At 50.8% G+C, this 25,727-nt stretch overlaps 6 protein-coding genes across 6 annotated transcripts in view; 1 reads left to right on the top strand and 5 right to left on the bottom strand.

Moving 5' to 3' along the window:
- Positions 1-8,849, bottom strand: part of BABINDRAFT_163628 (uncharacterized protein) — a 13,301-nt gene extending 4,452 nt beyond the window's left edge. The window contains exon 1 of the mRNA XM_019130016.1: positions 6-8,849. Within this exon, the coding sequence (XP_018982705.1) occupies positions 6-8,784 (8,779 nt within the window). The 5' untranslated portion in view covers positions 8,785-8,849. The remainder of the gene's footprint in view (positions 1-5) is intronic.
- Positions 8,850-9,273: 424 nt separating this feature from the next.
- BABINDRAFT_163627 (deoxycytidyl transferase) lies at positions 9,274-13,183 on the bottom strand. The gene has a single exon (XM_019130015.1). It carries the CDS (start codon positions 13,026-13,028, stop codon positions 9,345-9,347), a length of 3,684 nt encoding a protein of 1,227 aa, XP_018982704.1. The 5' UTR covers positions 13,029-13,183; the 3' UTR covers positions 9,274-9,344.
- Positions 13,184-14,385: 1,202 nt separating this feature from the next.
- On the top strand, positions 14,386-16,710 carry BABINDRAFT_10270 (uncharacterized protein; the record flags this gene model as incomplete). Its single annotated transcript, XM_019126713.1, has 1 exon — positions 14,386-16,710. One exon carries the CDS (start codon positions 14,386-14,388, stop codon positions 16,708-16,710), a length of 2,325 nt encoding a protein of 774 aa, XP_018982703.1.
- A 598-nt stretch (positions 16,711-17,308) lies between these two features.
- MDL2 (Mdl2p) lies at positions 17,309-19,123 on the bottom strand (the record flags this gene model as incomplete). Its single annotated transcript, XM_019131321.1, has 1 exon — positions 17,309-19,123. A coding segment is annotated over one exon (1,815 nt), but the record flags the coding sequence as incomplete, so codon positions are not given.
- Positions 19,124-21,474: 2,351 nt separating this feature from the next.
- Positions 21,475-23,954, bottom strand: BABINDRAFT_163625 (uncharacterized protein). The gene has a single exon (XM_019130014.1). The coding sequence runs from the start codon at positions 23,946-23,948 to the stop codon at positions 21,699-21,701; it is 2,250 nt and encodes a 749-aa protein (XP_018982701.1). The 5' UTR covers positions 23,949-23,954; the 3' UTR covers positions 21,475-21,698.
- A 718-nt stretch (positions 23,955-24,672) lies between these two features.
- Positions 24,673-25,005, bottom strand: BABINDRAFT_169241 (uncharacterized protein; the record flags this gene model as incomplete). The annotated part of the gene is made up of 1 exon (XM_019130642.1): positions 24,673-25,005. The coding sequence occupies one exon, from the start codon at positions 25,003-25,005 to the stop codon at positions 24,673-24,675; it is 333 nt and encodes a 110-aa protein (XP_018982700.1).
- Positions 25,006-25,727: the final 722 nt, after the last annotated feature.

The raw sequence follows: 25,727 nt of genomic DNA, 5'->3' as shown, positions 1-25,727 counted from the left end.
GTGGTCTACCGATGGCGAATCGGCCTGTGCTACCAACGCTTCGTGGTCCTGCTTTGGCAAGACAACCAACCCAAGTGCGGCAGCCTTGGCCGTGACGTGTTCCACAGATGGCGAGTCAGCATTCGCAGACAATACCTTGTGGTTATCCTCTGACAAGACGACCAAGCCAAGAGCGGCCGCCTTCTCAGATAAGTGCTCGACAGAAGGAGATGTAACCTTAGTAAGCAACTCTTCATGTTCAGCCTTTGGTAAAATGACTGAGCCCAAAGTTTCCGCCTTCTCGATGAGGTGGTTTAAAGACGGAGCATCTGCCTTGGAGACCAACTGAGAGTGAGCCTCCTTTGATAATGCGACCAAGCCAACAGTATCTGCCTTCAGCATAAGGTGATCCGCAGAGGGAGATTCAGCCTTGGAGACCAAATCAGCGTGCTCTTCCTTGGCTAAAACCACCATACCAATAGTATCAGCCTTGTCAGAAAGGTGCTGGAAGGATGGATTATCCACTTTATCTACTAAAGCATTGTGTGACTCCTTCTCTATCATAACGTAGCCGGCAGCACCGGCCTTATCCGTGAGGTATTCAACAGTTGGAGACTGCATCTGGTGCAACACACCAGTGTACTCATCCTTCGGCACGAGAGACATACCTAACGTAGCTGCCTTCTCAGTGATATGATCAATGTTCGGTGAATCGGCCTTGGAGACTAACTCAGAGTGAGCGGCGAGTGGTAAGACAGTCATACCGACAGCAGCAGCCCTCTCAGTCAAATGCTCCAACGATGGAGCGTGGGCCTGGGCAACCAATGCCTCGTGGGCTTCTTTGGGAACGGTAACCAACTCAAGACCCTCAGCTTTCGCTGAAAGGTACTCGGCAGTCGGAGATTCCACTTGCTGTAGCAAGTCGGAGTGGGCTTCCGCTGGCAAAACCACCAATCCGAGAGCCTCAGCCTTCGAAGTGACGTGCTCTACTGATGGAGATTCAGCCTGGCCCATCAACACAGCGTGTGCATCCTTCTGCAAGACAACCATACCAAGATCATCAGCCTTAGAGCTAAGATGCTCAGCCGTAGGAGCCTCTGCCTTGGAAGCCAACATTTTGTAGTCATCCTGGGTCATTACAACCATGCCAAGAGTGGCCGCCTTCTCAGATATGTGCTCGACAGAAGGAGTGGAGACTGTAGCAAGCAACTCTTCGTGTTCAGCCTTTGGTATAATGACTGAGCCCAAAGTTTCTGCCTTCTCGGTGAGGTGGTCTACCGATGGCGAATCGGCCTGTGCTACCAACGCTTCGTGGTCCTGCTTTGGCAAGACAACCAACCCAAGTGCGGCAGCCTTGGCCGTGATGTGTTCCACAGATGGCGAGTCACTGTTGGAGACTAATTCGTCGTGGACTTCCATCGGCATGACTGCAAGGCCAAGGGCATGGGCCTTCGAGGTGACATGGTCAGCTGAAGGCGCAGTGGCATGGCCAACCAAATTCGAGTGTTCTGTCCCGGACAAGACGACATGGCCAAGTGCAGCAGCCTTGGAGGTGATGTGGTCGATAGTCGGAGCATCAGCCTTGGATGCCAATTCAGAGTGGGCTTCGTCCGCCAACACCACCATACCAAGAGCGGCAGCCATGGAAGAAACATGGTCAGCTGACGGGGAATCGATCTGGCTTTTCATCGCATCATAGTCGTTTTTCAGTAACACGACAAGTCCGAGGTCAGTGGCCTTGGACGTGATGTGCTCCGCGGAAGGTGAGTCAGCGTTAGTCTTCAATCCTTTGTGGGCTTCCTTGGATAATACAACTAACCCGGCAGTGTCAGCCTTGGAAGAGATGTGTTCGACCGATGGGGTATCAGCATTTTCCTGTAACTTATCGTGAGTCGTCTTTGCTATCACAACATAGCCAAGATCGGCTGCCTTTGCTGTAATACGATCGACCGATGGAGAGTCAGCATGGAGGACCAAGTCACTGTGGACTTCCTTGGGCAAAACAACATAGCCAGAAGCATTTGCTTTGGCAGTAAGGTGCTCCACGGATGGGGCATCGGTATTCATCTGCAACTCAGCGTGAGCTTCCTTAGGCAACGCCACTAAACCAAGCGCTTCTGCCTTCGCAGTTACATGCTCGACCGACGGAGAATCAACTTGGTTCAAGAGTGCAGTATGCTCATCCTTTGGTAACACAGTCAATCCAGCGGCATCCGCCTTGGACGTCAAGTATTCAACCAACGGAGAATCAACTTGGTCCACAAGCGCAGTATGCTCATCCTTAGACAACGCCACCAAGCCAAGCGCTTCTGCCTTCGTAGTTACATGCTCGACCGACGGAGAATCAACTTGGCTCACAAGCGCAGTATGCTCATCCTTTGGTAACACGGTAAACCCGGCAGCATCCGCCTTGGACGTCAAGTATTCAACCGATGGAGAATCAACTTGGTTCAAGAGTGCAGTATGCTCATCCTTTGGTAACACGGTCAACCCAGCGGCATCCGCCTTGGACGTCAAGTATTCAACCGACGGAGAATCAACTTGGTCTACAAGCGCAGTATGCTCATCCTTAGACAACGCCACCAAGCCAAGCGCTTCTGCCTTCGTAGTTACATGCTCACTCGAAGGAGAGTGGGCGAGATCAACCAACTCGGTGTGCGTCTCCTTTGTCAAGACAACGTGGTCAAGAGCAGTGGCCTTAGAAATAACACGGTCTATGGACGGAGACTCAGCGTTGGCAAGTAAAACCTCATGAGCCTCCTCTGTCAAAGCAACCAACCCAAGGCCAGCGGCCTTAGAGTGGATATGCTCAGCGCTTGGAGAGTCAATCTGGTGCAACATACCGGTGTGTATGTGCTCTGGCAACACCACCAAGCCAAGATCAGCAGCCTTGGAAGTGACATAGTCAGCCGACGGGGAGTTGATTTGCTCCAACAACTCGGCATGCGTGTCATTTGGCAACACAACTACACCAAGTTCAGTGGCCTTAGCACGGATGTGGTCAAGTGATGGGGCGTCGGCCTTGGCCAACAACTCCTCGTGGACTTCCTTAGGCAACAAAACGTGACCAGCAGCTTCTGCCTTGAAGGTAAGATGGTCAACCGATGGATCATCAGCATTCTTCTGTAGCTCAGCGTGTGCCTCCTTAGACAACACCACCAATCCAAGACCGGTAGCCTTGGCGGTCACATGGTCCACTGATGGGGAGTTGGCAGTCGCCATCAACTCTTCGTGGGTACTCTTTGGCAAAACAACCATACCACGGACATCCGCACTAGTAGTGATGTGGTCAACAGAAGGAGACTCAGCCTTATCAACCAATTCGGCGTAAACGGTCTTGTCTAACACTGCCATATCAAGGGTCTTGGCATTCTGTACAATGTAAGCCCTGGAAGGGTTCTCAAGTCTGGTCATCAAGCTGTTGAACTCGGCCTTTTCGACCACAACGTGGTCAGAGTCGCTTGCCTTTTCGGTCAAGTGCTTCAAGGAGGGGCGGTTGGCCCTTTCCAACAAATCGTCATACTCGTACTTGTCAACCGCAACCAACCCGTAATGCTGGGCCGATTCGGTCACCACATCCTTCGGAGGCTCTGCGGCTCTGGACATCAAGCTCTTGTGCTCCGTAGCTGCCAACAATGCAAAGCCTGCCGCAACAGCCTTGGCCTTCAAATGGTCAGCGCTTGGGTTTTGGGCGTCTTTAACAAGTGTTTCGTGGTCATCCTGGTCGAGAACCACAAGCTGGGCCGCCAGTGCCTTCTCAAACAAGTACTCGCGGGACGGAGCCTCTATCTTCGAAAGAAGAGCGTCATGCTCATGGGTTGGAAGCACCACCATGCCACAGCTTTTCGACTTTTCCGTCAAGTACTCCACTGTCGGAGCCGAAAGAGACTGTCTCAACCCATTCAACTCAGCGTTTGACACGACAGCGAGGTCAATCTTGGCAGCCAGGGCAGCAACCTCTTCCTCGGATGGATGCTCAAGCCTGGCAATCATGGCCTCGTAAACAGCAGCATCCGTAACAGCAAAGCCCAAGGTATCTGCTAATTCGCGAAGTCTAGGCTCCGAAGAAATAGCGTTGGTCTCAAGAGTACGGTAATCTCCTTGGTTCAACACCACCAAATCAAGAACTGCCAGTTTCTCTTTGATATGCTCCACCGTAGGGGTGGTTGTCGTTGCGAGCAATGTCGCGTACTCGCCGTCTTCTAAAACAGTCAAGCCGAGCTTCTGCCCGGCTTCCATTACCTCAGCAGATGTCGGAGAGTGAAGTGCTCTCTCCATTTCACCGTACACCTCTCTATCCGTCACCACAAGACCGATGTCGGACGCCTTAGTCTCAAGGTAGGACTTACTTGGATGAAGTAAATCCTCCTGTAGGGTGTTATAGTCGTGTTTCGATACAATCAACAGGCCCTTGGCATCTACAAGCGTTTCAATAAGTTCATCCGATGGGTGGGATGCGTCATGAAGAAGCTTGGTGTGCACCTCAGAAGGTAAGGCGACTAAACCAAGCGGCATTGCCCAATCGTGGATGTTTGAGCTGTCAATAGCCTCTGTGTCGATCATCCTACTGAACTGATCCAGGTCAATAGCAACCAACCCAAGACCGGTAGCCACCGAAGTGACATAATCCTGGGAGGGATGGTGGACCTTGGAGACCAAGTCGTCGTGGTCTGACTTGTGCACCACAACATGGCCAAGTTCAACCGCACGGGACTGAAGCTTGTCCAAGGATGGCGCGTTAGCCCGACCCAACAACTCTGCATGGCTGTTCTCATCAAGCGTAACCAAACCAAGTAAAGCAGCCTTCTCGGTGATATGTTCGGCGGACGGAGAGTCTGCCTTCTCGACCAAAGTCGCGTGGTCCTTTTTCTCTAAAGCAACGAGGTTATGTGAGTCAGAGTGGGAAATGACGTATTCCCTAGTTGGCTTGGAAATCTGGTGCAACAAAGCATCGTGAGCGGACGTATCAAGGGTGACTAAGCCAAGCAGAGCGGCCTTTTCAGTAATATGCTGCTTAGAGGGAGCTTCTGCCTTTGCAACAAGCTCAGCGTGCTCCTCAGCCGTCAATGGAACCAAGTTCTGGGCCTTGCAGTTGGTCTCGATGTACTGCAAAGAAGGATGTTCGAGCTTATCAACCATCGCTTCGTATTCAGCCTTCTTCAAAGCAAGTAAGCCAACAGACAGAGCCTTCAGGGAAATATAATCGGAAGTAGGGTTCTCAATTTGGGCCAACAAAGATACATGGTCAGGGGTTGGAAGCACCGTCTGGCCCTGAGATGTTGCGTGCTCAACAATGTACGCCAAGGAGGGAAACTTGATCTGCAGAGTGAGGCTCTGGTGTTCATCAGCGGGCAACAAAACGTGGTCATTCGAGTGGGCCATTTCAGCAATATGCTTAAGCGTAGGATGTTCGGCCTTGGATTGTAAGGCGTTGTATTCGGATTTTGGAACGGCAACCATGTTCAACTCCTGGGCCCTCGATGTAAGCATTTCTGCTGTTGGATTATGCGCTCTTTCGGAAAGATTGTGGTGATCGCTCTTCAGGAGAATCACAAGGCCCATCTTCTTTGAGATGGCATCCGCGAACTCTGGACTTGGATTCTCGGTGTTTTGCACTAAAGTCGAGTACTTTGAGGAATCGACGGCGATCAAACCGTGGTCATTAGCCTTGGCCTTGATATACTCAGCGTCCGGAGACTCAATCTGTCTGACTAAAGCGGCATGATCTTCGACCGGCAAAGTCATTAGGCCGTGTAGGGAAGCCTTGGAGGAGAGATGATCCTGGTCAGGGTTGTGCGCAAGCTCACGTAACTCTGAGTGATCCTTGGCCGACAACACCACACAGCCGTGCAACTGGGACTTTGCCGTAAGATACTCGTGCGATGGATGGGCCATCTCGTCGACCATTTTCTCATGCTCAGCCGTAGGCAACAAGCTCAACTCCATCGCCGCAGCCTTTGCTTGCAAGTATTCTACAGACGGACTCTCGAGCTTAGAAACCATAGAGTCGTGTTCCTTCTGCAACCCTGTAAGTTGGGACTGGGAGACCGCAAGCTCCGACTGAATTCCTACGAGTTGAGCGTGCTCTCTCTCAAGCTCAGAGTGTAAGTCGTCAAGCCCGGCCTGCGGAACTGTGGTGAGGCCCAAGGCGGAGGCCTTGGAAACAATAAAGTCTGCGGATGGCAGTTCAAGCTGGCTCAACATGGACTGATAATCAGACGCAACCACAGTGGCAAATCCATACTGGGAAGCTTTCTCAAGAATGTACTCCTCGGCCGGGTTGGCGTACTGGTCAGCAAGCGCTTGGAGCTTGGAGTGCTGGTCTAACGGCAACGACACAAAGCCCTTCGTCAGCAACTTCATGAGCAAGTCTTCCTCTGTTGGGTCGGTCAAACGGTCAATCTCTGCCTTCAAGCGGGCCAACTCCGTCAGCGGCAAGACAGTCATACCAAACTCGGTTGCCCTGTCCCTGATATAGTCCTCCGTTGGATGATCGTAGTGTTCAGCAGATTGTTTTAACTGGTCGAAATCGGAGGTATCGATAGCGATTAATTGGCGGGATTCCGCATGCGCCAAAAGGTACTCACGAGAAGGTGCTTCGTGTTCTGAGACAATGGATTTGAGCCCTGAGTGCTCGTCGGTGCTCAAAAGCACCAACCCTTCGTTCTCGCAGTACTGGGAGACAAACTCCGCCGGGTGGTTGAATTGCTCCACCACGTCCTTCATTTTGGCATGTTCCGCAGATGGTACGAGGACAAGACCAAGAGTAGCGGCACTGGTTTCGATGTAGGATTGGGACGGCTGGGCGTAAGCAGTGGCAGATGCTATCAAACTACTATGCTCTTCCTTTGGTAAAAGCACAAACGAGTTGTTCTCGGCGTTGGACCTGAGGTAGTCGATACTTGGATGCGAGAGGGAGTGCAATAACTCGGCGTGTTTAGCCGAAGGAATGGCCACCAAGCCGTGGGAAGCGGCGTTGTCACGGATGGTCTTCTCGGATGGAGACTCCGCGAGGGACTTGAGCTGAGAATGCTCCGTCACAGGCAAGGCAACCAATTTGTGAGAGGAAGCATGCTTAGTGATGAACTCGCTTGATGGAGTTTCGGCCGTAGACTTAAGTTCAGCGTACTCAGAGGTCGGGATAGCGACCAAACCATGGGAGGCAGCCCTGTCGAGAATGAATTGCTTCGAAGGAGCTTCGGCAATAGCCTTCATCTTCGTATATTGGGCAGCCGCCACAGCCACTAGATTGTACTCCTTCAACTTTTCCACGAGCTGCTGTTCAGACGGGAAGGCCAACGTGTTGTACTGCTCCTGCGGGATGACGGTCAAGCCGAGCTGACCGGCGCTGTATAACAAGCCGTCCTTCGTCTTATAATTAGCCTCGAATTTCGCAAAGTCGGCGCTCAGAACGAGCTTAATGTCGTGCTTTGCGGCGTACTCCTCCACGTCAGCGCGCTCCACGACAACCGCGGCGCCACGCAACTCGGCGGACAACGGCTTGCGCGCCTCGAACTCAAAATCAGACTCCGATTCCGAGGACGAATTAACCACCTTAGTCCCCTTATCATTGTAGAACTCCCAGTTCTTGTCGCCGTCATCGAACTCAAAGTCCAGTGAGACATTGAACTTCTTGGCCAGCGTGTTTGGCAAAAGCACAGCGGAGGTGTGGGTCGGGGTCTGGAGTTCTTTCTTGGTGGATCGATGGCCCCGCTTGATGGAGGACGTGTCACCCGAGATTTGCGCACCTAGCAATTTCTTTTCCAAGTCCTCCTTCTCGATCTTCTGTTTCAATAACGCACTGCGGTATTTGATGATAATTTTGTGCGAGTGCTGTAACGACGCCTGTAACGTTTCGGTCTCCAATGCCTGGTTGCGGGAGGCTTTCCTGGTTGGCGATGGTGGTGGCTGGCTCAAAAGCTCGTCAATATCAACATCCTCGTCAAAGTCGTAGTACGACAAATCTGGCGGAGCCAGCACCGGGACAGTAGCTGGCTGTGACTTGGTTTCGGCGAGCTCCTTCCAGTCTGACACCTTCTTGTGCAATGCGTCGTTTTCATCGTTCAACGCATCCACTTGTGCCTTCAACGCCTTCACCTCCTGAGCAGCCGAGGCCTTGAGCGTTTTGATGTCTGCGTTGGCTTTCAAGGTATCGGCCTTTAACGCATCGGCCTCCAGTTTAGACGCGCTCAAGGCGCTCAATTGGCGTTCGTGGGTGGCCTGGAGCTTGTCCCGGGCCAGCTTCACCGCGCCAAAGTTTTCGTGAATGTTCTGTAACGCCGTCTCCAACTCCCAGTTTTTCTCCTTCATCCGCTCCTCAGCCGTGACCGCCCTCTGGTGGCTTGCACGCACGGCCTTGAGCTGTGTCTGGGCCTCTTCAGCCTCTTGCGACGCCTTTGTCCACTGCGCCTTCAAGCGCTGGTTTTCGTACGTCAAGCGGCGTGACTCCGCGAGCAAAGAGTCTGACAAGCCAATCACAAAGTTCATCTCGTTACCCCTGTTATCGCTGGAAGACCCAGCACCGATGGCAGGGGCCGACAGAGCGATTGCTGTGTGGCCCGGCGATGGAATGATGGGCATTGACACGCGCCTATTGGCGCCGCTCATGCGTTTGAGAAAGTCTGCCTGATCGGACGACTCCTGGAACATGGGCGCATCTTCTCTGGCCGCTGGCAATGGTATTTCCTCGTCACTGGGGTCACTTTCGGAGTCAGATGGCGCGCGGCGGCTGAGGCTGCGAAATTGCGCCTGGATGTCATTTAGCTGGGTCTTTAAATTCGGGTTCGAATCCGGCTGAGACGACATGATCTCGGTAGCTAGGCGTGGTGGATATTAACAAGCAAAGAGTATGGGTATGGTGCCTAGCAAGCTTGGGTGTGTGTTTCAGTAGAGCCCGTCGTACCATCTGTTGTTTTTATTTGCCAGATCTGTAAACCTCCAGGGAAATCGCGCGACGAGCGTGCGCGTACCGCAGGCGCTAGTGCGTGTTAGAGCCTATAGTAAAACCAGCTCCGCGGGGAAAAACTAAGCTCAGGATCATTGGACCAATATCTAGAACCTGTCACCTTGTATATGTATATCGAGCGAGCACTATTGTATATGATATTCCTCCATGTAGCTGAATAATGTCGACCTGGATGCTGAAATAAATGGATTTTTGTCTCACTAAATTCGATAGCGTTTTTTCGTTTATATATAGAAAACCAAGATATCGATATAATATATATAATGGAATTATATATACAAAATTTATATACACCACTTGGCACTATGAAAAGTTTACGAAGTTGATATGCAAAACAGACTACGTGTATATTTCTGTCTCAATACTATAAAGTATTACAACACAATTAGCATATTCCTGGCTAGTACGAAAGACCCCTTGGCCTACAATATGCATCCAATAGCAGCTTTAACTGCAGCACACACCCTTGCCATTCGAGGATGATTGTCTGTTCTGCTTGCTCACAGGAACCACCAAACCTCTGGAGTGCATTCACGTTCTCCTTCACCAACAGGTAAAGGTTCAAGCACCGAGTGAGCTTCCGCTGTTGGAGAAGTTTCCGAAAGTACTGCAAAAAGATCTCCATGTCCTTTACATGCGGAAAAATAAGCTGTCCGACCGTGTCAGAGATCCAGGAAGTTAGCAAGGCTCCTATCTCAGCAGTGCAGCTGAGATTCTGGAACGTGGGCGGAGCTTGAAGCGAAATATAGTCAGAGGATTGCACTACCAACTTTGGCAGATTAGCTTCCATCACCACGTCGCGACGGCTGCGTAACTTACGGGCTTCCGCCACGTCTCGAAGAATTTCTTCCCTGATGAACGATGGAAGTTCGTTAAACACATCTTCATCCATTTCCGGAGTAAGACCCTCAGTCCGGACCTTTTGAACCGGAAAATCTCGGGTTATTCGTTTACGTTTCCGAGGCAAGGCCGAATTTACGGGTGGTTCCACATGTATCACTGGTGGCTGTGCCTCAGAAATGTTTGGAAGAACCTGTCGGTAGTCTGACTCACTGGGGGAGTCGTATTGTGTGTGGGGAGACAGTCTGCGGAGCCCATGACACTCTAACTCACCGTCTAGTTCGAGTTTGATTTCGGGGGGAAGGGCCTCGTAGACACTCCAATCGATTCCGTAATCGATTGAAGGGGCATTTGTATTTGATGTAGCCGCGAGGATGCTACGTCTGATGGACGACGGGAGCTCCTCAAGCACGGACGAATCAATCTCACTGGGGATCTGATACTGTGTTTGGTCGTCAGTGCGGAGAGCTTTGCCGGAAGACCGGTCTGGGGGTACAACTAGGGCCCGATTCTTCGCAAAATGGAGATCTGGTTTACCCATGGTGGTGTTTGTCTTGTCAAAAACAAGCTTGGACTGGTTATCCTTTATCATCCCCCTACTATCCACAAGTCTGGTGATGGTGACCGCAACGCCCCGAAGGTCAACGGTAGAGATCCCAATCATACGATACAAGGCCTTACATTCAGCAGATAGAATCCCTGGCTCGTTTGTAGGGACCCCGAGCTTGGACAGTTTGGAGATAAACTCGCATTTCCCGAGACCGAGAAACTTTGGGGTGGTTACTGGCGCATCCTTGGCCCGTTGGGCCAACCGCAACGTGAGATGGTGGCCTGCTAGATGGAGCTTTGCAAGCCTTTCGTGCATCTCTTGGGCGAGTCGGGCCATAAATACGTCCACTTCCTGTATTGCGTCGAACCGGATCCCGTAGTTGACATCCACACTCACACTTTTCCGGGTATATTCCTCAGGGTTCTCCGCTATATCGATTGAAGTGGCATCGATGCCGCGCGCATATTCAAAGAGCTTTGTCCCGGTTTTGATCCCAAACGTCGCCGTAAGCCTTTCCCTAGTGACTCGACGAAGCTCCCCAAGCGAGCACTTATCCGTTCTCAACATTACAGTTAGCTTCTGGGTGATCTTAGACCCGATCCCAGGGAGCTGACCAACATCAACTTCGCTTAGAAATTCCTCTACGCCGTCCGCATCGGGGAGAAGTACAAACTGCCCCGCTGGTTTGGCCCGGCGGAGACAGAGCTTGGCAAGCAAGACGTTGGAGGCGGCACCTACGCTCACGTGGCATCCAGTTTCGGTAAACACCCGATCACGGATTGTTTGGGCTAGCTTCGCAGTAGCATCTGCCATCAGCACTACGGGATCACTCGTGACAAGATTGCTGGCATCCACGAGAGCTTCGTCAACCGACACTGGAAACACTGACCGAGCCCCGAGGGATAACAAAATGTCATATAGCACTCCTGACACCCGTTCGTAGTTGGGAAAATCATAGTCGAGTGCCACAATATTGGGACACAACACCTGGGCCCGCTTCAACCACATACCATTCTTCACCCCAAACTCGCGTGCCGCGTAGTTGCAGCTCGCAACATCCGAGGTCTGGCCCCCGTGGGTTACACAGACTGGGTCGCTCCGAAGGAGCTGGGGCTGACCAAGGGCAGAAACGGCCGCAAAGAAACAGTCAAAGTCAATGTGGAGGATCACTTTCGAGGCGGTCTTTGCCGGTGGTATACTCCGCGAAAAATTGAGCACTTTCTCGATGAATTTCGCGCGCAAGTCGGCCCTCCACGTGCTCAAGTGATGCAACCGGGAGTTGGCAAAGTAGTGTTTGAGAAATTCTGGATGCTTGGCGTCCATGACATGTTCAGACGTGATTCTGTCTTCCTGGAGCTGGAACGCAGGTGGTCGGGTGAGCGGTGAAAGCTCAAGCTCGTCATCCATGATTTGTAAGTGGGATGGCTCCATCTCAGCGACATCTTTCAAGGAAGGGGAGCCATCCGTTTTGAGGATGTTCTTATTGGTGTCAGACTCCTTCTCGGGTAAAACTTCTTTTGAGAGATGGAGGGTTTCAACGTTGAAAGACTTGAGTGTCAGCTCTGTTCTGCTATTGCCCCTCCACTCATCGACCAATTGAACCTCCTGGGGTTTACCCGAAAGGGATTCCTCGTGGTTGACTGCTGGCGTTCTGTCCTTGAGGGAACTTTGGCAGATATCCGAGAGCCTGGGATTCGTACTCATCTCATGCACCTCCTCACCGATAAATGGGTTAGCCTCGTTCAGACTTTCGTTCGCCTGTCTGGTGAACCCAATTTGCTGCTGGCCATACTCAATATTGATTACCGTGTATTGCTTCCAGAACTGCAACACGCCCTTCTCGATACTTTCGGTGATCCACTCCGGCCGCACCACCTTGTACCGCTGGAATTCGATCATCTTCCGCGGGGTAAGGCGACTGGCAATGATATGTGTCGGAGCACCCTTGGAGCCAAGATAGTGGCGAAACTTACCTCCGTACAAGATCACAAGCCGATGGATCTCGGCAATACCTGGCTTCGTATACCCATTGACGTACACCACGCAGTCCTTGAAGAGAGGAGGGAACTCCTTCGGCACCTCCGAACCACCTAGATACCGCTGCTGCTCCCATTCAAGATAGTCCTTGTCTTGCTGTTGCTGTGCTAGGTGCTTATCTGTAAAGTAGGATCGGTAATCACCGAATTTCGGCTCGTTGGGCTTGATAGGGTTGGCGTTGGCATGCCGAAGTCGATTCAACTGAGAGCTGTCATTACTAGCCACTTGGTGCAACGGCGAGGCTCTTATCACTGATTCTCGGGCCAGGGCCGAGATGGATACCTCCATGGGGCTGGAGGGAGGAAGGATGTCGATTCCTTGGAACCCGTCTCCGTCGGCATCAGTGGCAGACAGCGTATGTGTACCTTGGGAGATGTTTCCAGGCACTCCTGTACCTTGTAAAGACTCTATAGTGTCTCTGGAAACACCTTCGTTAGCTTCTCCCGGTAAAGGGTTATGGATTTTTCGGGGCAGACGGTGTAGGTTATCCTCAACTTTAACCGCCGAGGGATCTCGGTGATTCGCTCCATGGAGATCTAACTGTATACCTAACTGGGACTCCTCCTGCTCGAGGCGGTTAAGGTACTCAATCAACTCATCGTCACCGAGTGACGTAGGGAATGACATGCGGCCAAACGAACTGTTGCTCTGGCTCATGGTGACCTATACGCTGGTGTTGTAATGTCCTTCAGTGGAAGGGGAGAGAACGCTTTAAGCTGTATTGCAATACCATGCGGCAGAATTCTTAGATTATCTTAGAATACTCCGCTCAGTTTGTAGCTGAGACAAAGGATGATGGAAGCTCTCGCACTGAAGGTGATACTGGTATAGAATAGATGGCAGCTGCATGTGCATTGTTGATGTCAGACATGCAGGACCGTCACTGCGTTATACTCCATCAGCAGGGCAGTCACGGGATTATCGCAAATAACGTAGTCGAAATAATTATAACCTCTCGGCTCATCTGAAAAATTTCCCCACCCCCAGATGCATCGCTGAGAATTATCCCACCTACATCTTTTCTATGCGAGTGGGAGGTGTCGGAAGCCGAGCTTTGTCGCCGAACCACCGGATAATTTTACCGTCAATGGGAACGCTAGTCTCCATGGATGACTCGGATCAAAGATTGCTTTATCTGTATCCAACCACCTGGTTTAAACTGAAAGTTACAAGTGGCTGATGTGCTTATTTTTTATTATTTGTATTCTCGGATAATCCCCTTTTCACCGGGAGACACGCATTTCGGTGTGACGCACAATAGCCACCTGCAGCTCATCCGGTTGGTATAACATCTCACCGTATCAGAGCTCTAAACAAGTGAACCAAACGGTGGCTATTCGCCATGAGTTAATACATACCTCCCAGAATCTAGGCTTCTACATGGCACACTAAAATGGTGACCAAAATGTACCACCGAAGCTTTGTCTAGAGCGTCGCCTGGCTGATATCCCTTCTTCCAACGATATGCCTACACACTGTGGTTCCCTTACATTCTTTCCCCTCTTTAATCCATGCACAAGGTACACGCCGCAACACCCTCTATAACTAAACCGGACTAACGCCTTTTAGTGTCTTGCCTTAGTCCCATTCATAAATGCAGCCAGTTAGCAATACTTACCCTACCGCCCTAATACCACAGCTATTTTCCCATACCATGCTGCTGAAGTCCACGAAAATCCTTCCTGCATGGTTTAAAAAATAGCGCCGTTACTTCTTGCCGGCGTTAACACTCAAAAGTTAGAATGCCGGCAAAAATACATAGATATACAAAGCATTCTACAAAATCCCGACTTTTAAGCATCAGGCATTCTCGCGGAATCGCTAGGACCCAGCCGGTTCTAACATCTTAACAATCGATATATGTGACCTCTTTAGACGTATGCAGGACGAAATTTTGCTGCAGAGTGGGGGGAATCCGCGGCTAAGAGGAACCATACGATCAAACCGGCTGTCTTTACTTTTAGTTTTCATTCCTTCATCTTGTTAGTTGCCGCCAGCAGAGTCCATCTGTTGTATGAGCAAACGTGTGGTGACCCCCGACGTGGGCGGCTACTTCGAGTACCACCACGACAGTGTCTTCTCCGACGAGTCCCTGCCAGCGACGCCAGATGAGTACAACGTCACCGAAGCAGGGTCATATTTTCCGCCCCAACCGGGCGCCATCTCTATTCCGCCACACGTGCTGCTGTTGGCACGCCGCACAAAAGACAACACCATCTGGAACATCCTCCCGTCGTACCACATGTTCGAGTCCATTGTAGGCAAGAGCTTCGAGCTGTCATCCGAGGACCTAAGCCTTCCGCCACCAGGGTATAGCTACAACTCTTCCCGCAACCTTTCCTGGCCCACACCGGCTCCCTCAACGCCACCACTTGAAGCGCTCTCCGCGTCCCTGCCAGGTACAACGCCTCAGCTCGTTTCGGGCTCAGTCTGGGAAACCTCTGTGGTCGGAAACGTGGACTCACTTCCGCTTGTGAATAACAAGCACATTGAGATTAAGATTCAGACCATCAAAGAGGTGAATCGGCCGGGATCCAAACCCGTTATGGAGTCTGTCACCGAAAAGGAGTACACTTCAGGTGATGTTCTCACCGGCTATGTCACAATCAGAAACACCTCTGCAGTACCGATTCCGTTTGAAATGTTCTTGGTATGTTTGGAGGGCAACATTGTGATTGTCAAGAAGCACAAGGCGCACGAAAAGGTGGTGGACCTGAAGCCCATCACCCACAAGCTTTTGAACATGATCGACCTTGGCGCCAGTTGGAACTATGAGGAAATCAAGCAGATTTCCGACATTGATTTTATCCAGGGCGAGCGCGATCCGTACGACAACACTCTCTACGGGTTGCCTCTGGACCGCAAGCTCAAGCCGGGTGAGTGCTACAAGAAGTTTTTTATCTTTACGTTGCCGAGTAAGTTACTCGACACCGTCTGTCCGCACGATAAACTCTCACACTGCTTGGTGTCGCCGTCGCTTGGCATCAACAAGCATGAGTTCTTCCAGCACATCCGTAACCATCGCACAGATAACAAGAATGCATTCGCAAAGGTGGAAGGTGACTTCCTCAAGGACTTTTGCATCAGTAATTGCTCGATTTCCTACTCTATCGAGGCGCGGTGCGTGGGCAGTGTGGTACAGCCGAAAGCCAAAACCACCTTCAACATCTTACAGAATGCCAACTTCTTCTTCAAGTATGTGCCAAGCACCTCCGGTATAAACTCGTTTTTCAAATCATACAAGGACATTGAGCGCGTCGCGTATATTGAGTCTCAGAATGTGTTCAAGCGCTTGGACGACATGTTGAAGCAGATCTCGCCCGAAGGAAATATGTATCCCATGCAGTCTTCGGTATCTTTGCCAATCGTGACGTCTGCCGGGTCTCGATCGCCGAGCTCCAGCGAGAGTCCGCAGTTGAAGGAAGAACAGTTGTACAACCCTGACCTCATCAAGATGTACGAAAACCCTTTCATCGAGGCCTCCTACACCTTGCGAAAGAAACTTCTTGCCAGTACCAAGGCTATGGGAGAAGTAACCATCTCCACGAAACGGGAAGGCAATAATGTCGATTATTTAAAACCCCATGCGCGGTTGAAACCGAAACGCACCCCCTCTGGACTTTCCAATCCGCTCCCTAAACAGCTCGCCGACCTCTTTTCGCGGCAGTTAATGCTCGAGTTCGAGTTCAGACCGGCCTCATCCGCCATCAAGCCCCCGGAATTCAAATCTATTCACACTGAACTTGAAATATACACGGTCTCCGCCAAATGCCCAATCCCAATCGAACTCACGATCGAGCTACTTAATAACCTCGACGAGTTCCAAGCGATGCTCAAGACGTATGTCGAGACCATCAAGGCTGCAGGCGGCAAGCGAAAGTTGTTCAACGATTTGGAGTTGAAGGGCGACATCCGTTCGTTAACGTCGTTGTACTGCAAGAAGAACCTGCTCCCGTTGTTTCTGACCTCGGTGGGCAACATAAAGACGTATAGCCATTGGGATCCGGTGGTTGGTGATAACAACGTAGCGCACAAAACCGCGCTGCCGCTCAATACCTTTACCGGTCTCCGAAATGGTGCGCTTTCGGTAAAGACCCAAATGCAGAATATGAAGGTCTTGTCTCCGCCGCCAACCTCCGAAAACCCTGTCCACAAGTCGAATATCATCTACAAGACACTGTTAGACTTGAATGTCTGCCTTAAGGAGTACGAGCCGAAGTTGGTCCCCAGCTTCCAGGCCTGTTTACTAGGGCGACTTTATGCAATTAGGGTGGTGGTCAAGTTTGCATACGGGGATCCGGTGTGTATCAGCCTTCCGTTAACAATCAATAATTCGTAACGGGAGCGCTCTGATGCCAGATCAAATATTTCACGGCAATGACTGGTTATAGTGCTAGCTCAAGTATAATGTTGGAAATTAAGTGAAAATTCTGGATGGAAAACTCTTGTGGTCGAACTTAGGGCAGCGTGGTGAGATTGAAACCAGACTGACATCCGTACAAGAGTAATGGATATTCTGCAATTTGAAATCAGGACAGGTGAGTACCGCTTTTGAACGGCCTAATATCAAACATCTCCTTTCAGGCTATTTAACTTGATTGGCGTGAATTCTGGTTCGCGGATTGAAGCATAACCAAGGTGCCAATTGCTCCTGCCTCTACAACCGTTTTCTATAGTAGAAATAAGTCCATAAGTTTGGACTATAGATAACGCAAACTTATGCCAACACCTGTTGGACCTTAGAACCGTTAGTGGAGTAGGGAATACCTGACTTTGATGCTAAACTGAATTACCGACGAAAAACCTATTGGTGTACCCCATGGTAATTCTACCTAAACACAACCATTTTTTTCTGTCGTACATTAGGGTATTTACAAGAATTAAACGTCACCTTCTGGCTATACCGTCTTAGCCTCCCCTTCCACCTCCTTGGCGTCCTCCTCCACCGGTTTTTTCGCCTCGTGGTCATGCAAGATCTTGTACAAAGCGCTATTGTGGTTGCCGTATAACGTGGCAAAGTCTCCCATCTCATCGACCCTGCCGTCGTGGCCCAAGACAATGATCGTCTTTGCCTTTCTAATGGTGCTGAAGCGGTGCGCGATGCTGATGGTGGTCATACCACGCTCGGAGATGAGCCTGGCGATTTCGCTGTTGACAAGCGACTCGCTTTTGGCATCGAGTGCTGAGGTTGCCTCGTCAAGAATTAAAATGGCCGGGTTCTTGAGCAACGTGCGCGCGATGGCCACGCGCTGCTTCTGTCCTCCGGACAAGGACCCACCCTTGGCGTTCAACTGGGTGTCATAGCCGTCAGGAAAGTCGTGGATGAACTGGCAGTTGGCCTTCATGGCGACCGTGTCAATAGTTTCCAACGACGGCCTGTCCTTGGGCTTGTAGCCCAACACAAGGTTTTCATAAATGGTGCCCGGTAACAACGCTGGCTCTTGCTGGACAAAACCGAGAGCCCGTCTGATAGACTTAACGTTGTAGGTGGAAATATCCACACCGTCCAAGAGGATGCGGCCGGCGTTTGGGTCGTAGAAACGCAACAACAAGGAGGTAATGGTGGACTTGCCTCGCCCCGACGGCCCCACGATGCACACGTTGGAGCCCGCCGGGATGGTGAACGAACAGTTCTCAAAAATGAGGTTATTTGGTCTGGTTGGGTAGGCAAATGTGACGTTTTCAAACCGGATCTCGCCGCGGATGTGGCTTGGGACGGGATCACCGCTCGTGGCCTTGATTACCGGGTCGCTGCGCATCAACTCAATCAACCGCGACGCCGCTCCGGTCCCCTTCATCAACTCCCCGTAGAAGGATGTGAGGGCGAGAATGCTGCTGCACGCAAAGTCTGCGTAGAAAAAGTACCCCGTCAATTCACCAATGGTCATACCGCCCTTGTGTACAAAATACGTACCGCCAATGAACACCACGGTGTAGTTGATGAAGTAGGCCGAGTTACAGACCGCAATGTACAACGTGTTTAGGATGGTTTCCTTCTTGGCCGCGTTGAACACGCCCTTTGTTTCGGCGTTGAACTTGGTGAGCGAGGACGACTCCGCCGCAAACGATTGCACGGTTTTGATGGCGTTGAGCTGTTCCTCCGTCACCTTACTGAGCGACCCGCTGGATTTCTGGAGATTTTTGGACGCACGCTTCAAGCGCTCTCCAAAGATGCTAGAGACGTAGGCAGTGAGTGGAATGAGTACAAAGTTACACGCCGCAAGCGTCGTCTGCGTGGAGAACATCATGGCGGTGGCAAACACGAGGAAGAGCGAGTTCTTCAACCCGTCCGCGATCTGGCTGGTAATCGATCGCGACACCATGTGTGCGTCCGTTGTGAGGCGCGACATGATGTCACCCGTCTTGTGCTTGTCAAAGAACTCGGCGTCCTGGGTGAGGAGTTTCTTCATGATATAGCTCCGTAACTTCGAGATCAACTTCTCCCCAAGGAGCTTGAGGATTGTCACACGTCCAAACACCGCCACAGTGAAGAGCCCGCACGCACCAAAACACAAACCGGTGAACTGCAAAAATGTGTACTCGCCCATGATCAACACCTCCCCGTCGCTAGGCTTGAGATCCTTAAGAGAGTCCACGATCTTCCCGAACCACTTGGGAAAGCTAAGAAGGACCACCGTGCTGGTTACCAAGCACACAAGGGCGAGTGATATCAACCTCCAGTCCAGGCGGATGAACTTTGTGAGAGCAAGCAAATCCTTGAGTTTCCCAGCGTCTTCCTCCTTCTTTTCCGCCTCTTCACCCTTCTTTTCCACCTCCTCAACCTTCTTTACCGGCTCTTTAGCCTTTGGGGCCGTCTGGGGCCTTTTTGGGGCCGTGGCGTAGAATCGGACGGGCTGGGGCCGGGGCCAGACGCTTAGCTGCGGAAGCATCGCAGGTCTGTGTGTGAAGCCTCTGAAGGGCACTAGGAGGCTGGGTCTGGCAAGACGTAGCATACCAAAACTGTGGCCGAATAGCACAGACTTGGCCTGAAGTACTCGCATGGTTGGGGGTGATGAGCGGTTGTAGAGTGGGTTTGTGGTTGTTCCGTTCTGATATATCGTCCGAAAAGGCTGCCAATTATCGGTGGGCGCACGGCGCACGTGACACGCCACTGGTCCGACTGCGATGCAACCTGCATACCGGGAAATGTTGAATGTTCGAAGGATCCTGGGCCCAAAGGCCGGCATGAGTGTCATTAAGAACAAAGGCACCAGTTTCTGAGCTCTTACCGATATAGCCACACTGAGGTGGAATTTCTGACTAGCGTCAAGGACGATAGAAGCCTAGCATCTATGCTACCGGAGCAAGGGTAGCATACAGTAACTGCTCCCAACAAACCCATTATTCTGTGTTCAGTAAAATTAGCTTTAGACGTATCACGTGAGCGGATTGGCCCACCGAGAGAAAACCCTTTATCGCCTTGCCTAAATAGTCGACCCGGGAATATTACAGGTCTAACAAACTTTCAGAGGGGGTTTCAAAGCCAATAATATTGCAAACTATACTGGAAGAAAAGAAAAAAACCAAAAAAAAAAACCGTACGTCAGGTACGGAGGTAAGGTATCAATAAAGATATACAACAGGCGGTGAAAATTGAAATAGGTTTGGTCTAAACAGCAAACGATCGTAGAGAGGTCTAAAAGAGTTCTCAGACGGTTGTTTCAGCAGTACAGAGATCGACCCATTCAACGTTGGTCTCAGTGACAACAACAACATCTGCTGACGCTTGTAAGGCAAAGAAGGTCGCCATAAGCGCGAGAACGGTCTGTGGAGTGGTAAAAAACTGCATATTGTAGATGGAGAAATAACGTAGTCCTAGGTTTGGATAGATCGAAATCTCCAAAACCAGGGGACACCCCTCTAGTTATATATGCCCGCAGAGGGAGTAGGGGCATGGGGAAGGAGGCATGGGATTACAGCCAAGCCTTGGCCCGCAACAGTAACTAGCAGAGAATCGAATTCCGGAGCGGAGATTATTCCTGCAAGTCAATTTCCTAACAGGGATTGGCGACGCAGAGTTTCATACCTGTATATTTCCCTGCTTCAACTGCACTCAGTCTGGTAGAGTGGGAAGATCTTCTCTTGAATTAGTTTATAACATCCTGCTATCATTTATAATGGGGTATTACGGCTTTTCGAATCTTTTTTTTTCAACACCTGAAGGGATATCTGTATGTATCCACTGAAACTGGAAATCACTGAATGCGCAGTATTCTGCGAGAGTCCCAATGGAGGCTAGACTAACTCAAGCGGCTCCTGCAAGCTGTACCTATGAAGGAATCTCATGATCCTTGTACAGAAAGGCATGGGGTACAGTAATGACCTCTAGAGCTACTCAAACATCCACGCATACACTGGGACCATATATGGATATAAATTGATTGAACATACTTATAGAGATACTAGCGGTGGAAAGTATCCCTGAGTACTAGGCAGAGTGGATGCATCGTTGGCCTGCGAAAAACCCGGAAAGCGCCGCTATCAGTACGTATGATCTAGACCGATATGAACTTTCAGACATACGTCATCCTGCAACAGCGGTCTCATATTTGGTACGACCTCACGGCACAACCTTCCACTGCTTATAAAACGGGATTCGATAGCTGCAAGCTTTTACATAGCCTAATACCTACAAGCTTCTACGTGATATAATACCGTTGACAAGGGAACCCTGAGGGATCGGTATCAGTCTTCACTCGTTGCACGTAACTGCAATAACTCATTCCAGCTCGAATAGGATGGCAGCGGCCCTGAGCTCACAATCTCATGCCCCAGCTTGGGCGTTAGTGCACTACTACACGATGCCACCTTACTTTATGCGTAGAAATCGGTCTCAATCTAGATCTGGAACTGGTTGTGAAACTGATCGGCAGGGGCCAGTTTCCCACGCGCAGGATTACACCACCCGGAGACAAAGAGGTACGGATCCGAATATAAACTCAAGGCGACGTTAATTCCTAATCGTTACCGAGGACTATTATGCTTGTATACGCACAATGTCTCTAGCAAAAAGACGATGACGCGCCCTCATACCATCACATAGAACGCCTTGACCAATGTAGATTGTCAGTCGTCGTTTGGTTTCAGTCTTGAACGTTAAACAAAATGGGCATTGTCTCATCAAAAAAAAAAAAAAACTAACCTGTGCACAGTTATGGTTCGCCAGACAATCAGACGAAACAAAATCATATCATAAATTGGATTAAAAACACAGTGGATGCCAGCCAAACTCTAATATATATACTCTAACGTTATTATCCAAACCTACATCCAGCACTATCGTTCAAACAGGCACAGTTTATACAACCAGTAGTGTCAAACACCCCCTTACAACTCATCCAAATTCAAGTCGTAGTCAAAGTTTCCAAGCATCGTCCCCACGTTCGGAAGAAGCTCAAACAACGAAGTATACGCATCGTTTAACTCGTTAAGCTCTAAACTAGCCGGCTCAGAGGTGGCGGCAAAGACCTGTTCCGGCAGGGGCGTCGTAAAAGGTGGCAACGGTTTCTCAGGGACCGTCTCGTAGCGGCTGGCGACGGCGGAATAGATAGAAAAGTCGTGGTCGATGATGGAATCGAGCGTGAAGGGCTTAGGGGTCAGATGGGTGTCAAACAAAGACTTTGGCACCTTGTTCAGCTCGCTGGTCACTGGCAACGGCGGGTTCATGGCGTTGTTGTTGTAGTTTGCGGCTCCCGCGTCGGCGGTGGCGCCACGCTCACGCCACATATCGCGTTTCTGCGCGTCGGTCAACTTTTCGTTCGACTCCTTCTGGTACTTGCGGATCTCCAAGTTGCGGAAGAAGAGAAAGCTCATTTGCGCTATGCGGCCTGAATTGAACCAATATTCGTTCATCAGGGACAAGATCCGCACCGGTTCACGCCACGTGTAGCCGTTTTCAATCACGCGGAAGCACCCCATACGCAAAAAAGCGGTGAGGGTGATGGACGCTGCATACGGAATGAGCGGCGTGTTTGGGAGGAACCGCAGGGTCTGGGTGTTGAGAATCGTAAGGACCTTTGAGGCTGCCTTGGAGTTGAACTCATCCGGAACAGAATTAGCAATGCTGGGGTTCTCATACGCGCGCTTCTGCGCGAGAATGATGATGATGTTGTTAAGGAGGGAGCGCAAGTTGCGTGATGCACGCGCAACGTACTCTTCACGCTGTTCGCGCGGCGCGTCATAGCACGGCAAAGCCTCACCTTCAAACGGCCTATCCCCCGGGCTTTCCTCCTCGTATGTTCCCAGCAGCGGCACCGAATAAATCCCCTCATCCTCTCTGGTGTTGTCAAAGTCCACGTCTCTGGGAAGCACTCTGGTGTCTCCATGGGGCTGATACAACGACAACACCTTCTCCAACCGCACCGCCACCAGCACAAGCCTGGCCAAGCCCTCTCCCTTGGGGGTCGCCACAGAAATGTCTTTGCGATGAACGCTCATGTTACGCGTGTTGATGATGGCGTTCAACCGGTCTAGTACGAAAATCGTCCACCAGAGCTTCTGCTGCGACGCCAGATCCTTGCTCTTACGGAAAGCATTCTTGTGGTGAATCCCTAGAGAAATGGCAATATGTATCGCCATCGCCAAGTCGGTCGACAGTTTTTCCGTGCCGTTGACCGAGGCCCTCTCGTGCAAGGAGAGCAAGGCGTAGGTGCGACACAACGTTAACTGGTTCAGCTCCACGTTGAACAGAATGAAGGACCGGATCTTGGTCTCAACGGAGGAGGTGTAGTGCTTGGTGTCGGACACACCCTCCGCGAGAAGCACGTCGCGTGCCTCGGGGTCGCGACACGCCACCACCACGATTGCGTACTTGAGCACCGTCGGCACGCAGTTGCGCGCAAAAAGCCCCCAGAAGTCGTTTTCGTCGAGAAGCGGGAACACCGAGTTCACCTTGTAGAAGTAGATCTTGATCAAGTTAAGCTGCGCCTTTTGCGAGATGTTGAGCGAAAACGCATCAATCGTCTGGAGGTACTCGAACAAGAGGGGCGAGAGGCCTGTCAGCACTTCGTTGTTGTCAATGTATAGGCCGACGGAGCGGCGGAGAGTCTCGTTTGTCGTCTGTTTGACCAAGTTTTCGTCCACCTCGGTTTGCATCTTTTTGGGCGGTCCGGAGTCGTCCGCGTCGGCCGCGCGCTTAAGAAACGGGCGCCGTGCGGTGCCGTTGACGATCGGCGCGATTCGCGGATCATTCATTGGGTTGAACTGCGCAAAGAGGAACGTGGGGTCGAGCGTCCCCACAAAATGGAGTGCACGCGCGCTTTCTTCGTCAGACGTGAACACGAACCCGCTGTGCAAGAGCTGTTTGGCCGATACGAGCGGGGGCGGCACATCGCGCGGCACGGACACGACATCCGCGACAGTCAGATCCATCGGTTGTGACGGAAACGCTTCATCCACTGGTGCCGCGCCAGCTATCAAATCGCACGCCGTCCCCTGGAGCGCGCAGTTATCGCAACCGAGCTTGTCGTAGTCCGTAGAGAGTTTGCATTTGATGCGCCGCGCGCGACAGGATTTGCAACACTTGAACGTGCGCTTGCGGTTCTTAAACTCCGAGTTGAACGCTGGGAACACAAACATGGCAGTGAGGGTTTAGAAAGAGAAGAGGTCGGAGTTGTTGGTTGAATTTTTTTAGGGGTGACCTCGTGCGGCGTGCGGGGCCAGACGCCGCCCAGGCAGGGAAAAGGGATATCCTGTGGGGTACGGCGGAGGGATGAGCGATTTCCTGGAACAAGGTTACCGGCCAAGGTGGGCACTTACAAGGTAGGGTCAGAAAAAGAGCGAGATCTCAATATCAGGATCTCAAAAAAAAAAAAAGTCAATGTTGCACTGTTTACTTGACTGAAATAAAGGGCGTTTGCCAGATGTAAGACAAACTAGTACTGACCACGTGACTAAGAACTGTTGTGTAACTAAGGCCTTAAGTTTACTGTCAGATGAGAGCACGTTAACCGAAGGTTTTGTAAACCATTAGATGAATGAAAGATTCAAGTACCGGGATTTTTTCTTGTATGCCACTATAATCGGAAAGGGGCCAACCTTGAATATCGAGTATCCAGCACAGATAATGGGCCGAATTCATAAGTTATGTGAAATATGCCTCACAAGAATCTGTTGCATACGGTGACGGCTAAGGTGGTTAATCCTTCACAGGCTTCATACTCTCTTTATGTTTGTTACTTAAATAGAGTCTCTTGGAATGACTGAACGTGATGCTTTTTAGACCGGTCTTTTGTGAAGAAAATCAGAGGTTGTAGGGGTCTTCTGCTAGGTTATAATCTCCGAAAGTGATATCGATGCTAGCCTAATCTTCTCCGGTGCTTAGTCGTTGGGGTTTTCCGACATTCTCGGTGACGGTAATAACCACGGGAGAGTAGCCCGAGCTACCCAGCCCACACGCATATGGGGCTACACAAGCACTGCCGTATAAAATTGTCTGGGCTCCACAGACCGATAAGTGGAGGGACTGAGGATACAATGTAACCAGATCTTGACGGTACGTATAGACCAGGCATACTCTTGAGAGATGTTCGCGTTGTATCACCGAGTCTAGTTGGTCGCTCGAGACACTCACGAGAAATGTAGGCGTAACAGAACTAGAAGACGGAGGATCAAACCAGGGGATGCAGGCATGCATGATGTCAATCCCTGCAGCAGAAGAGAGAGCAAGGCACTATGACGGCAAATGACACCCCAGGGACTATGTGCACTCCATATTTCTTGCTCCATGGATAATACAGCCGGCCATTAGAAAATTTGTGCCTTACTGTCACAACGGACTTTAACATTTCGCTGTAAAGGTGAAAACAGCCGAGGACGGGCTCAGCATTTACACGATATTCTGACAACTAGGCGGGACCAGGGCCTCAGTGTTTAATCACGTTTTCTTCGCCGTATCGCCATGGTTGCATAGGCCGTGGGGCGCACGCCCATTGATAGGAACCAAAACGTTGCGACTTACGAGGTCACACATGTATGATACGGCCTTCCAATGGTATGATCTTTATCGAACAAGCCAGTATAGGTAAAGGATTGCCATAGGAGCCATAACAAAAGGTTGATTTTACCTTAAAGACCAAAAACTGACATTAGAGTAGAAACAGATGGCCAGTTCTATACCCTCTCCTGACCCACAGATGCTACGTTATCTAATGCAACAGGTCAGAGTTACATTTGGCGTCACTTACGGTTTATGACAACCTGCACATCCTTATCTGCGTTCGAGTAAATTACTGGCTCAGCCTACGAATACAACAACTTCCTCCACCAAGTATCGCACTACAGCATTCCTGAATCTGTTCATTTTTTCCCCCACCTTCAAACAGCATGAGCCCAGTTAGTACCTGGAATGTATCACGT

Source organism: Babjeviella inositovora, assembly GCF_001661335.1.
Source record: "Babjeviella inositovora NRRL Y-12698 unplaced genomic scaffold BABINscaffold_16, whole genome shotgun sequence".
In the NCBI taxonomy this organism is placed as follows: domain Eukaryota; kingdom Fungi; phylum Ascomycota; class Pichiomycetes; order Serinales; genus Babjeviella; species Babjeviella inositovora.
The sequence above is the reverse complement of the archived record's forward strand: the minus strand, read 5'-3'. Positions and strand labels throughout refer to the sequence as shown.